The sequence below is a fragment of the Bombina bombina genome, chromosome 5 (assembly GCF_027579735.1).
Source record: "Bombina bombina isolate aBomBom1 chromosome 5, aBomBom1.pri, whole genome shotgun sequence".
Classification (NCBI taxonomy): Eukaryota; Metazoa; Chordata; class Amphibia; order Anura; family Bombinatoridae; genus Bombina; species Bombina bombina.
This window is the reverse complement of record NC_069503.1, coordinates 330,040,978-330,054,544: the sequence shown is the minus strand read 5'-3', so window position 1 is coordinate 330,054,544 and position 13,567 is coordinate 330,040,978. Positions and strand designations below refer to the sequence as shown.

Here is a 13,567-nt window from a genome sequence, read left to right as displayed (position 1 = left end):
CACAAATCCCCTCACCTCTCTCAGCCGTTTCTTCCTGACTGTTTACACTGGCTGGGCAAGATCTCACTTCCCCCTCTCTCCTCCCGGTAAACATTCAGTAGACACAACTGGAATATTCCACTCACAGCTCTGTGAAACATGATCCTGAGATGTTTTACAGAGCTGTGTGTGAAAATATTCAGAGTGCCGTAGTGATGACAAAGAGGGAGTCAGATATATGCACAGTTGCACTGTTTTTTTTATATGAGCAGATGTATTTTACATGTATATCAGCTGAGCCTGAGAGATGTAGAGCATTTAATTGTAACACTAACAAACTGCACATGAGCTAAATCACAGGGATTCTACTTCAGCAGTGTCTCAGTTTTATCTGCACCTTGGCAACATCCAGAGCTCCGCCCCTACGGCACTCTGAATATTTTCACACACAGCTCTGTAAAACATCTCAGGATCATGTTTCACAGAGCTGTGAGTGTAATATTCCAGTTGTGTCTACTGAATGCTTACCGGGAGGAGAGAGGGGGGGAGTGAGATCGTGCCCAGCCAGTGTAAACAGTCAGGAAGAAACAAGTAAAAAGTTATAGCGCAACAACTGATGAATTAAACTCAATCTAAAATATCACTAACATTCCACATCTGATTTTACAAACGGGAGAGTTTACCATCAATTTAACTGTACATCAGATACCTGACAGCAGATCAAGAGGGCTACTATTCAGTGCTACTGAGTAACGCAGTTTTCCATTCACTTGGATTAATGTAAAAACTAGAAAAGCATAATTTCCCTATGTCCTCTCCCTTTCCCTAAATGTTCAGCCTAGCCAGAAAAGAAAAGGAATTCCAGATAAGGCAGAGGAAGGAAAAAGGTGCTGGAGTATAAAAAAAAAGTCAGGCACTTGCCCAAAAGAAACACAAGTCATGTGCTGACTCTAAAAATGGGGAAAATAAATTTTTTCAAAGTAAAGCAGAGCCACAAGGCATGAAGCAGCACAGGGAAAACAGAGGCCTGTCCCCTGATGAAGCCATAAATAAAAGAAAATCCTGATGGAGTTATCACTAGAAATAGCAAACAGCTCTTGGCCAATGCTTAATACACAGGAAAGGACATACCAAAATGAGTACATTTTATACCACTTCCCAAACCCAAAGCTGGAGAGGAATCTAGAGCAAGTCCCACTAACAAAAATGAAAGGTGATCTGGAAGAAGGATAGGCCTTGACCTATGCGTACATGTAAAGTTCTGAGAGGGATTCACAAGGCTGGCATTTCAAAGTGACATTCTCTCTCCGAAAGCCAGAAACTAAAATGGAGCTGAAGAAGGGTGAAATGGAAGCGAGCAAAGGGACAGTGACTGTTAGAATCCCGCCCCTTTCTCCAAGTGGATGGGAAGTTGCTTTACTGAACTGCACATAACACATAAGTCATAACACATCATAAATCATAGAGCTTAAACCTTTGTATATTAAAGGGATATGAACATTTTTCTTTCATCATTCAGACAGAGCAATTAATTTGCATGTGTCTGGAGCACTATATGGCAGCAGTTTAGCAAGAATGTTATCAATTTACAAGAACACTAGATGGCAGCCCTATTTTCTGTCATGTAGTGCTCCAGAGACCTCCCTAGGTAACACTTCAACAAATAATTCCATAGGAACGAAGCAAATTTGATAACAGAAATAGATTGGAAACTTTTTTTTTAAATTGTGGGCACTGTTTCAAAAACAAAATATTTTTATCCCTTTAAGGGACAGTAAACACCTTGAGATTTTTATATACAATGTTAGTTTATGCATAATGAAACAACCTTGAAATATATTATTTATTTTGCACCCTTTTAATTTAATTAAGCTCTAAAAATGTAGCAATCTCTAACTCTAAGAACATGAAATGCACCCTGCTAACTTCTCAAGGCAACATACAGTATCTGTCCCTTATTAGATTTATCTGATAACAACGGCTAAACAAGGCATTTTATACTGGCTAGCCTTGTCTGTGGACTAAAACCAACATTGGCTCCTCCAAATTAAACGGACATTAGACTGCTGGGCACAACTACCCTAGAATGGTTACTACTCATTATGTTATTGCATTTGATCTGGTTCCTGTAGCTCTTTTCAAATCCATTCTACTACATTTAGACACCAATCAGCAAGCGGTACCCAGGTGCTGAACCTACAATGGGCCGGCTCCTAAGCTTTCATTCCTGCTTTTCAATAAAGATACCAAGAGAACAAAGAAACGTTGATAATAGGAGTAAATTAGAAAGTTGCTTAAAATTGCATGCTCTGTCTGAATCATGAAAGAAAAACTGTGGGTTTAGTATCCCTTTAAGGCTTATTAACTATTCATTGGAAAAAAAAATTAAGTTCTGCAAAATGGATTTGACATATTACACATAGCGATGATAGTTCTCAAATATTACACCTTAAATTCTTTAAAAGTGTAAAAATAAAAAGCACATACACATTTAAACATAAAAGTAAAGCAAGCAATGCTCTTCACAGGTAATTCATTTTTAAATTTCTATGAAGCCACAACAAAAACAAAACATGCTTTCTACAATGGTGCACAGCTTACTTTGTTCAATAACTGCTGATGACTTGGCATCATGGGGTTATACTGCATTTGCGTTAGGCAGGATGGTTGAGGCTCAGGTAAGCACTGATACATAGAAACAGCACCAGAATAGCAAGTCTGAGGAGTCACCATGACTGTCTGTGTATTTAATCCACATTCTTGGATTTCAGGGGCTTGTGATAAACATTCTAAAAAACCCTCTATGTTAGGGGGAGGAGGGTAAACAGATTGTTCCACATTTCCAAGGTCAAAGTCCATCTGTGTAAGGTTATTAGATAGTGGCACTATAGGCAGGGGCTGCTGGTAAGGCATAAATTCTTGTTTACAGGCATACGGAGCACTGCTCAGTTCAGACTTATAATAGTCTTCAGCCACGTTGTTCACACCTGAAACATTATATTGATTAGGCTGCTGCTCTTTGTATGTGACCGGTACATTTCTCACAGAGTTCCAGTTACTAAGCATACCATTGACCTGCATATGTTTCATTTTCTGACATAGCTGTTGTGACATGATTTGGTTTGGCTGCTGCTGATGCAGCTGAGGAACATCCATATGATTCTGTATGATATTAGATGGTTCTGGTACATTAGGCATTTGTTGAACACTATTCAAATACATACAGTCTGATTTTGTATTAAGGGAATCCTGAACATAAGTCAAAATTTCGTCTGTAACATCAATGTCTGAAATATCAGGATATTCAAATTCACCCCTAAAAAAGGCATCATCCTGTTGGATCATCTCCAAATCATCAAAGTTGATGCCCAAGCTACTCATGATATTGTAAAGCTCATTATTCTTGCTTTCAGCAAATATTTCTGCGTTACCTGATGGAAGTGTTACATTTTTTGCCTGGGGACAAGCTCCTTCCTCCTGTTTCATATTATTAGTCACTGGCATACAACCTTCTTGCCAGCCACTTGATACTGTATTGCTCAGTTCATCTTTGGAATTTTCAAATAAGTTTTCAAAGGAAAATGTGTTTTGAGCTGGTGGGCAAAGGTACACGGACTCATCCTGTCTTAGCATTGCGCCCAACAGTGAGGCAGGCTTTACTGATGATTCATTTGCTGAAGATTTGGCAGATCCTCCTTTGACTGAAGAACCCTTGGTCTTATTTGGTGTAGAATCAATAAGGCTTGGGAAAGGAAATGAAGTTTCGTACAACACTGCCTCGCCAGTCGCAAAAATGAAAGGCAGCTGTGAGCTTCGTTTTCTTAAGTTTTCTGCCCCTTCTTCCTCTCTGAAAGAAAACATGGAAATGCAAAAACGCATTATTAATTATTAAATATACAGACTGAAGACAAATATCAACGTTACTGATCTATCAACAAACAGTTAGAAAATGGTATCCATAATGTAGCTCTTTCAAAAGAAAAGAAGAAAGCATACATTTGCTTTACAAAAAAAAAAAAAAAGTGATCCTAAGGTGATATCTTTAATGGCTATTCCCATTATCACCACTTCTTCTGTGATACTATTTTATCAGGGAAGTGGAATATCTCTGAGTGATATTGGGCTCATAAGTTTGCTATCAACAAACTAATAAAATTATATCAGTAAATGAAGCGCTTTCAAAAGAAAAGAAGAAAGCATAAATTTGTTTTTAAAAATTATAAATAAATCGAATTACGGGCGATATCTTTAATGGCTATTTACATTACCACCACTTCTTCTGTAATACTAAAAGATTTTTTATAACGGGGATGGGCAGTATCTGAATGATAGTGAACTCATAACTTTACAATAAGTTTACACAAAGGCTGCACAGTAGTTTATAATTGCTATATTGGGCACAGCACATTCATTTATTTATTTCTAAAACAGTTGATTGAACGAGGAATGGCTGTGCAGGGGATTGTTTAGGAGTATAAGATGGATATTTTCTAGAAGTAAAAAACATAATTATGTAAGAACTTACCTGATAAATTCATTTCTTTCATATTGGCAAGAGTCCATGAGCTAGTGACATATGGGATATACAATCCTACCAGGAGGGGCAAAGTTTTCCAAACCTCAAAATGCCTATAAATACACCCCTCACCACACCCACAATTCAGTTTAACGAATAGCCAAGCAGTGGGGTGATAAAGAAAGGAGTAGAAAGCATCAACAAAGGAAATTTGGAAATAATTGTGCTTTATACAAAAAATCATAACCACCATAAAAAGGGTGGGCCTCATGGACTCTTGCCAATATGAAAGAAATGAATTTATCAGGTAAGTTCTTACATAAATTATGTTTTCTTTCATGTAATTGGCAAGAGTCCATGAGCTAGTGACATATGGGATATCAATACCCAAGATGTGGAGTCTTACACTCAAGAGTCACTAGAGAGGGAGGGAATAAAACCAAAAAACAGCCATATTCCGCTGAGAAAATAATCCGCAACCTAAAAATAAGTTATTTTCACTTTTGAAAGAAAAAAACTTAAATCAAAAAGCAGAAGAATCAAACTGAAACAGCTGCCTGAAGAACTTTTCTACCAAAAACTGCTTCCGAAGAAGCAAATACATCAAAATGGTAGAATTTAGTATAAGTATGCAAAGAGGACCAAGTGGCTGCTTTGCAAATCTGATCAACTGAAGCTTCATTCTTAAAAGCCCATGAAGTAGAGACTGATCTAGTAGAATGAGCTGTAATTCTCTGAGGCGGAGTTTGACCCGACTCCAAATAAGCTTGATGAATCAAAAGTTTCAACCAAGAAGCCAAGGAAATAGCAGAAGCTTTCTGACCTTTCCTAGGACCAGAAAATAAAACAAATAGACTAGAAGTCTTCCTGAAATTTTTAGTAGCTTCCACATAATATTTCAAAGCTCTTACCACATCCAAAGAATTCTTAGGATTAGGACATAAAGAAGGGACAACAATTTCTCTACTAATGTTGTTAGAATTCACAACCTTAGGTAAAAATTGAAAAGAAGTCCGCAAAACTGCCTTATCCTGATGAAAAATCAGAAAAGGAGACTCACAAGAAAGAGCAGATAGCTCAGAAACTCTTCTAGCAGAAGAGATAGCCAAAAGGAACAACACTTTCCAAGAAAGTAGTTTAATGTCCAAAGAATGCATAGGTTCAAATGGAGGAGCCTGTAAAGCCCTCAGAACCAAATTAAGACTCCAAGGAGGAGAAATTGACTTAATGACAGGCTTAATATGAACTAAAGCCTGTACAAAACAGTGTATATCAGGAAGTATAGCAATTTTTCTGTGAAATAAAACAGAAAGAGCGGAGATTTGTCCTTTCAAGGAACTTGCAGACAAACCCTTATCCAAACCATCCTGAAGAAACTGCAAAATTCAAGGAATTCTAAAAGAATGCCAGGAGAAATTATGAGAAGAACACCATGAAATGTAAGTCTTCCAAACTCTATAATAAATCTTTCTAGAGACAGATTTACGAGCTTGTAACATAGTATTAATCACTGAATCAGAGAAACCTCTATGACTTAGAACTAAGCGTTAAATTTCCATACCTTCAAATTTAATGATTTGAGATCCTGATGGAAAAACGGACCTTGAGATAGTAGGTCCGGCCGTAACGGAAGTGGCCAAGGCGGGCAACTGGACATCCGAACCAGATCCGCATACCAAAACCTGTGTGGCCATGCTGGAGCCACCAGCAACACAAAAGACTGTTCCATGATGATTTTTGAAATCACTCTTGGAAGAAGAACTAGAGGCGGGAAGATGTAAGCAGGTTGATAACACCAAGGAAGTGTCAGCGCATCCACTGCTTCCGCCTGAACATCCCTGGACCTGGACAGGTATCTGGGAAGTTTCTTGTTTAGATGAGAGGCCATGAGATCTATCTCTGGAAGCCCCCACATCTGAACAATCTGAGAAAACACATCTGGATGGAGAGACCACTCCCCTGGATGTAAAGTCTGGCGGCTGAGATAATCCGCCTCCCAATTGTCTACACCTGGGATATGCACCGCAGAGATTAGACAGGAGCTGGATTCCGCCCAAGCAAGTATCCGAGATACTTCTTTCATAGCTTGGGGACTGTGAGTCCCACCCTGATGATTGACATAAGCCACAGTTGTGATATTGTCTGTCTGAAAACAAATGAACGGTTCTCTCTTTAGTAGAGGCCAGAACTGAAAAGCCCTGAGAATTGCACGGAGTTCTAAAATATTTATTGGTAATCTCGCCTCTTGAGATTTCCAAACCCCTTGTGCTGTCAGAGACCCCCAAACAGCTCCCCAACCTGAAAGACTCGCATCTGTTGTGATCACAGTCCAGGTTGGGCGAACAAAAGAAGCCCCTTGAACCAAACGATGATGATCTATTCACCATGTCAGAGAGTGTCGTACATTGGGATTCAAGGATATTAATTGTGATATCTTTGTATAATCCCTGCACCATTGATTCAGCATACAAAGCTGAAGAGGTCTCATGTGAAAACGAGCAAAGGGGATTGCGTCCGATGCTGCAGTCATGAGACCTAAAACTTCCATGCACATAGCCACTGAAGGGAATGACTGAGACTGAAGGAGCCGACATGCTGCGACCAATTTTAAACGTCTCTTGTCTGTTAGAGACAGAGTCATGGACACTGAATCTATCGGGAAGCCTAAAAAGGTGACCCTTGTCTGAGGAATCAAGAAACTTTTTGGTAAATTGATCCTCCAACCATGTTTCCGAAGAAACAACACTAGTTGATTCGTGTGAGATTCTGCAGTATGTAAAGACTGAGCTAGTACCAAGATATCGTCCAAATAAGGAAACACAGCAATACCCTGATCTCTGATTACAGATAGTAGGGCACCCAGAACCTTTGAAAAGATTCTTGGAGCTGTTGCTAGGCCAAATGGAAGAGCAACAAATTGGTAATGCTTGTCTAGAAAAGAGAATCTCAGAAACTGATAGTGTTCTGGATGAATCGGAATATGAAGGTATGCATCCTGCAAGTCTATTGTGGACATATAATGTCCTTGCTGAACAAAAGGCAGAATAGTCCTTATAGTCACCATCTTGAAAGTTGGTACTCTTACATAACGATTCAAAATTTTCAGATCCAGAACTGGTCTGAACAAATTTTCTTTCTTTGGTATAATGAATAGATTTGAATAAAACCCCAAACCTTGTTCCTGAGGAGGAACTGGCATGATTACCCCTGAAGACTCCAGGTCTGAAACACACTTCAGAAAAGCCTGAGCTTTTACTGGATTTACAGGAATGTGTGAGAGAAAAAATCTTCTCACAGGAGGTCTTACTTTGAATCCTATTCGATACCCTTGAGAGACAATGCTCTGAATCCAATGATTTTGGACAGATTTTATCCAAAAATCCTTGAAAAACCTTAATCTGCCCCCTACCAGCTGAACTGGAATGAGGGCCGCACCTTCATGCGGACTTAGGGGCAGACTTTGGTTTCCTAAATGGTTTGGATTTATTCCAATTTGAGGAAGGCTTCCAACTGGAAGCAGATTCCTTGGCAGGAGGATTGAGTTTTTGTTCCTTATTCTGACGAAAGGAACGAAAACGGTTAGAAGCCTTAGATTTACCCTTAGGTTTTCATCCTGAGGCAAAAAAACTCCTTTTCCTCCAGTGATAGTTGAAATAATAGAATCCAACTGAGAACCAAATAAATTATTACCTTGGAAAGAAAGAGATAGTAATCTAGATTTAGATGTCATATCAGCATTCCAAGATTTAAGCCACAAAGCTCTTCTAGCTAATACAGCTAAAGACATGGATCTAACATCAATTTTGATAATATCAAAAATGGCATCACAAATAAAATGATTAGCATGTTGCAGTAGGCGAACAATGCCAGAATCCAATTCATGTTGCGCTAAATTTTCCAACCAGAAAGTTGATGCAGCCGCAACATCACCCAAAGAAATAGCAGGTCTGAGAAGATGACCTGAATATAAATAGGCCTTCCTTAGATAAGATTCAAGCTTCCTATCTAAAGGATCCTTAAAGGAAGTGCTATCTTCCATAGGAATAGTGGTACGTTTAGCAAGAGTAGAAATAGCCCCATCAACCTTGGGGATTTTTTCCCAAAACTCTATAGATTTTGCTGGTAAAGGATACAATCTCTTAAACCTTGAAGAAGGAATAAAGGAGGTACCTGGCTTATTCCATTCCCTAGAAATCATATCAGAAATAGCCTCAGGAATAGGAAAAACACCTGGAGAAACCACAGGAGGTTTAAAAACAGCATTTAAACGTTTATTAGACTGAACGTCAATAGGACTGGTTACCTCAATATCCAAATAATAAAGAACGCATATACTCTATTTTAAATAAATAAGTAGATTTGTCAGTGTCAATATCTGAGGAAGGATCTTCTGTTTCAGATAGATCCTCATCAGAAGAGGATGAATTATTATGTTGTTGGTCATTTGAAATTTCATCAGCTAAATGAGAAGTTTTAAAAGACCTTTTACGTTTATTAGAAGGTGGAAATGCAGACAAAGCCTTCATAATAGATTCAGAAACAAATTCTTTAAAATTTACAGGTATATCATGCACATTAGAAGTTGAAGGAACTGCAACTGGCAATGTACTATTACTGATAGAAACACTATCTGCATGTAAAAGTTTATCATGACAACTATTACAAATGACATTCGGTGGAATAATTTCTACAATTTTACAACAAATGCACTTAGCTTTTGTAGAACCCATGTCAGGCAGCAATGTTCCAGCAGAAACTTCAGAGACAGGATCGGATTGGGACATCTTGCTCAATGTAAAAGAAAAAACAACATATAAAGCAAAATTATCTATTTCCTTAAATGACAGTTTCAGGAATGGGAAAAAATGCAAAAGCATAGGCCTCTTGATAGAAAAGAAAGCAGGAGGCAAACAACAATGGGGTATAGAAAAAATGAAGAAAAATTGTATGACGTAACTTTTTTGGCGCCAAAAATGACCGGAAATGACACACTTGCGTCACTAATGACGCCGCTGTGTGAAAGGTCTCAACGTCACGTATGACGCCGGAAATGACGAAGTTGCGTCAAAAACGTAATTTCCCGCGCCAAAAAGTTTGCGCCAAAAATGACGCAATAAAGTCTAACATTTGACGCACTCGCGGGCCTAATACCCGCAAATGCAAAAGTAGTCAAATTGAAAAAAGACTAAACCCCAGGAAAGAAATAAATTTCTTAAAGTGTTTATATTCCCAAATATGAAACTGACAGTCTGCAGAAGGAAATACATGAACCTGACTCATGGCAAATATAAGTACAATACATATATTTAGAACTTTATATAATTTGCATAAAGTGCCAAACCATAGCTGAGAGTGTCTTAAGTAAATGAAAACATACTTACCAAAAGACACCCATCCACATATAGCAGATAGCCAAACCAGTACTAAAACAGTTCTTTAGTAGAGGTAATGGTAAATTTGAGAGTATATCGTCGATCTGAAAAGGGAGGTAGGAGATGAATCTCTACGACCGATAACAGAGAACCCATGAAAAAGACCCCCGTTAGGGAAATCATCGTATTTAATAGGTGATACTCCCTTCACGTCCCTCTGACATTCGCTGTACTCTCAGAGGAATCGGGCTTCAAGAATGCTGAGAAGCGCATATCAACGTAGAAATCTTAGCACAAACTTACTTCACCACCTCCATAGGAGGCAAAGTTTGTAAAAACTGAATTGTGGGTGTGGTGAGGGGTATATTTATAGGTATTTTGAGGTTTGGGAAACTTTGCCCCTCCTGGTAGGATTGTATATCCCATATGTCACTAGCTCATGGACTCTTGCCAATTACATGAAAGAAATTGCAAATTCTCCTGTTCCTACGGATACTTAAAGGGAAATTATACACTCATTTTTTCTTTGCATAAATGTTTTGTAGATCTATTTATATAGTCCATAAAGTTTTTTTTTTTTTTTAAATTAATGTATAGTTTTGCTTATTTTTAAATAACATTGCTCTGATTTTCAGACTCCTAACCAAGCCCCAAAGTTTTATGTGAATACGCTCAGCTACCTACTCCAGCTTGCTCCTGTTTGTGTAAAGGGTCTTTTCATATGCAAAAGAAGGGGGAGGGGGGAGTGTCTTATTAGCCACTTGCAGTGGGCTTTCCAGCTACCTTTTCAACAGAGCCAAACTGACAGCTTCTAAGTAAGTTTTTAAACAGTTTTATACTGGATTTTTATATCAGTATCTGTGCATATTATTCTTTATAGTAGTGTCTATTACATGCAGTTATATGAAAATGAGTGTATACTGTCCCTTTAAGGCCGATTATATGTTTGTATGGTAATCAGTTGATTGGTACAACTACAGACAGTTTTTCAATGGGGCACATAATAAGAACTTATCACTTTTAACACTGTAAATTCACTGAAATGTTGTTGCTTTACTTTTAGAAGCCTCAGAGAGCCTCGTGTGGTTTGCAGGCTGCTGCTATAGACCTTTTTATGGATAAGAGTGATCATGCTTTGAGTCTAGAATCAAATTTTGTGAAGGAAGTAATTACACTTGAATATAAAAAGTGGCAATCATATTTTAAATAGCATGCCTATAAAAGCTGTCAAATGTTAGACCACTATAAAAACATAATTTATGCTTATCTGATAAATTTATTTCTCTTGTAGTGTATCCAGTCCACGGATCATCCATTACTTATGGGATATTCTCCTTCCCAACAGGAAGTTGCAAGAGGATCACCCACAGCAGAGCTGCTATATAGCTCCTCCCCTAACTGTCATATCCAGTCATTCGACCGAAAACAAACCATAGGGTGCAGTGGTGACTGTAGTTTAATTAAAATTTAGACCTGCCTTAAAAGGACAGGGCGGGCCGTGGACTGGATACACTACAAGAGAAATAAATTTATCAGATAAGCATAAATTATGTTTTCTCTTGTTAAGTGTATCCAGTCCACGGATCATCCATTACTTATGGGATACCAATACCAAAGGTAAAGTAAACGGATGATGGGAGGGACAAGGCAGGATTAAGCGGAAGGAACCACTGCCTGAAGAACCTTTCTCCCAAAAACAGCCTCCGATTTGGAAAAAGTGTGAAGCGAAGACCAAGTGCGGCCTTGCAAATCTGTTCAACAGAGGCCTCATTTTTAAAGGCCCAGGTGGAAGCCACAGCTCTAGTAGAATGAGCTGTAATCCTTTCAGGGGGCTGCTGTCCAGCAGTCTCATAGGCTAGGCGTATTATGCTCCGAAGCCAAAAGGAAAGAGAGGTTGCCAAAGCTTTTTGACCTCTCCTCTGTCCAGAGTAAACGACAAACAGGGTAGATGTTTGACGAAAATCTTTAGTAGCTTGTAAGTAAAACCTCAAGGCACGGACTACGTCCAGATTATGTAAAAGACGTTCCTTCTTTGAAGAAGGATTAGGACACAATGATGGAACAACAATCTCTTGATTGATATTCTTGTTAGAAACCACCTTAGGTAAAAACCCAGGTTTGGTACGCAGGACTACCTTATCTGCATGAAAAATCAGATAAGGAGAATCACATTGTAAGGCAGATAGCTCAGAGACTCTCCGAGCCGAGGAAATAGCCATCAAAAACAGAACTTTCCAAGATAAAAGTTTAATATCAATGGAATGAAGGGGTTCCAACGGAACTCCTTGAAGAACTTTAAGAACCAAGTTTAAGCTCCACGGGGGAGCAACAGGTTTAAACACAAGCTTAATTCTAACCAAAGCCTGGAAAAATGCCTGGACGTCTGGAACCTCTGCCAGACGCTTGTGCAAAAGAATAGACAGAGCAGAAATCTGTCCCTTTAAGGAACTAGCTGATAATCCTTTGTCCAAGCCCTCTTGGAGAAAAGACAATATTCTAGGAATCCTAACCTTACTCCATGAGTAATTCTTGGATTCACACCAATAAAGATATTTACTCCATATCTTGTGGTAGATTTTCCTGGTAACAGGCTTTCGTGCCTGTATTAAAGTATCAATGACTGACTCGGAGAAGCCACGCTTTGATAGAATCAAGCGGTCAATCTCCATGCAGTCAGTCTCAGAGAAATTAGATTTGGATGATTGAAAGGACCTTGTATCAGAAGGTCCTGTCTTAGAGGTAGAGTCCATGGTGGAAAGGATGACATGTCCACTAGGTCTGCATACAAAGTCCTGCGTGGCCACGCAGGTGCTATCAGAATCACCGATGCTCTCTCCTGTTTGATTTTGGCAATCAGTCGAGGGAGCAGAGGAAACGGTGGAAACACATAAGCCAGGTTGAAGAACCAAGGCGCTGCTAGAGCATCTATCAGCGTCGCTTCTGGGTCCCTGGACCTGGATCCGTAACAAGGAAGCTTGGCGTTCTGGCGAGACGTCATGAGATCCAACTCTGGTTTGCCCCAACGATGAATCAACTGAGCAAACACCTCCGGATGGAGTTCCCACTCCCCCGGATGGAAAGTTTGACAACTTAGAAAATCCGCCTCCCAGTTCTCCACGCCTGGGATATGGATTGCTGACAGGTGGCAAGAGTGGTACTCTGCCCAGCGAATTATATTTGAGACTTCTAACATCGCTAGGGAACTCCTGGTTCCCCCTTGATGGTTGATGTAAGCCACAGTCGTGATATTGTCCGACTGAAATCTGATGAACCTCAGTGTTGCTAACTGAGGCCAAGCCAGAAGAGCATTGAATATCGCTCTTAACTCCAGAATATTTATTGGAAGGAGTTTCTCCTCCTGAGTCCACGATCCCTGTGCCTTCAGGGAATTCCAGACTGCACCCCAACCTAGAAGGCTGGCATCTGTTGTTACAATTGTCCAATCTGGCCTGCGAAAGGTCATACCCTTGGACAGGTGTACCCGAGACAACCACCAGAGAAGAGAATCTCTGGTCTCTTGATCCAGATTTAGCAGAGGGGATAAATCTGTGTAATCCCCATTCCACTGACTCAGCATGCATAATTGCAGCGGTCTGAGATGAAGGCGCGCAAATGGCACTATGTCCATTGCCACTACCATTAAGCCGATTACCTCCACACACTGAGCTACCGAAGGGCGCGGAATGGAGTGAAGAACACG

General features: G+C 39.5%; 1 protein-coding gene across 1 annotated transcript in view; it reads right to left on the bottom strand.

Annotated features, from left to right (window-relative positions):
* Window positions 1-13,567, bottom strand: part of AHR (aryl hydrocarbon receptor) — a 370,224-nt gene that overhangs the window by 18,114 nt on the left and 338,543 nt on the right. The window contains exon 10 of the mRNA XM_053714124.1: window positions 2,581-3,826. Within this exon, the coding sequence (XP_053570099.1) occupies window positions 2,581-3,826 (1,246 nt within the window). The remainder of the gene's footprint in view (window positions 1-2,580; window positions 3,827-13,567) is intronic.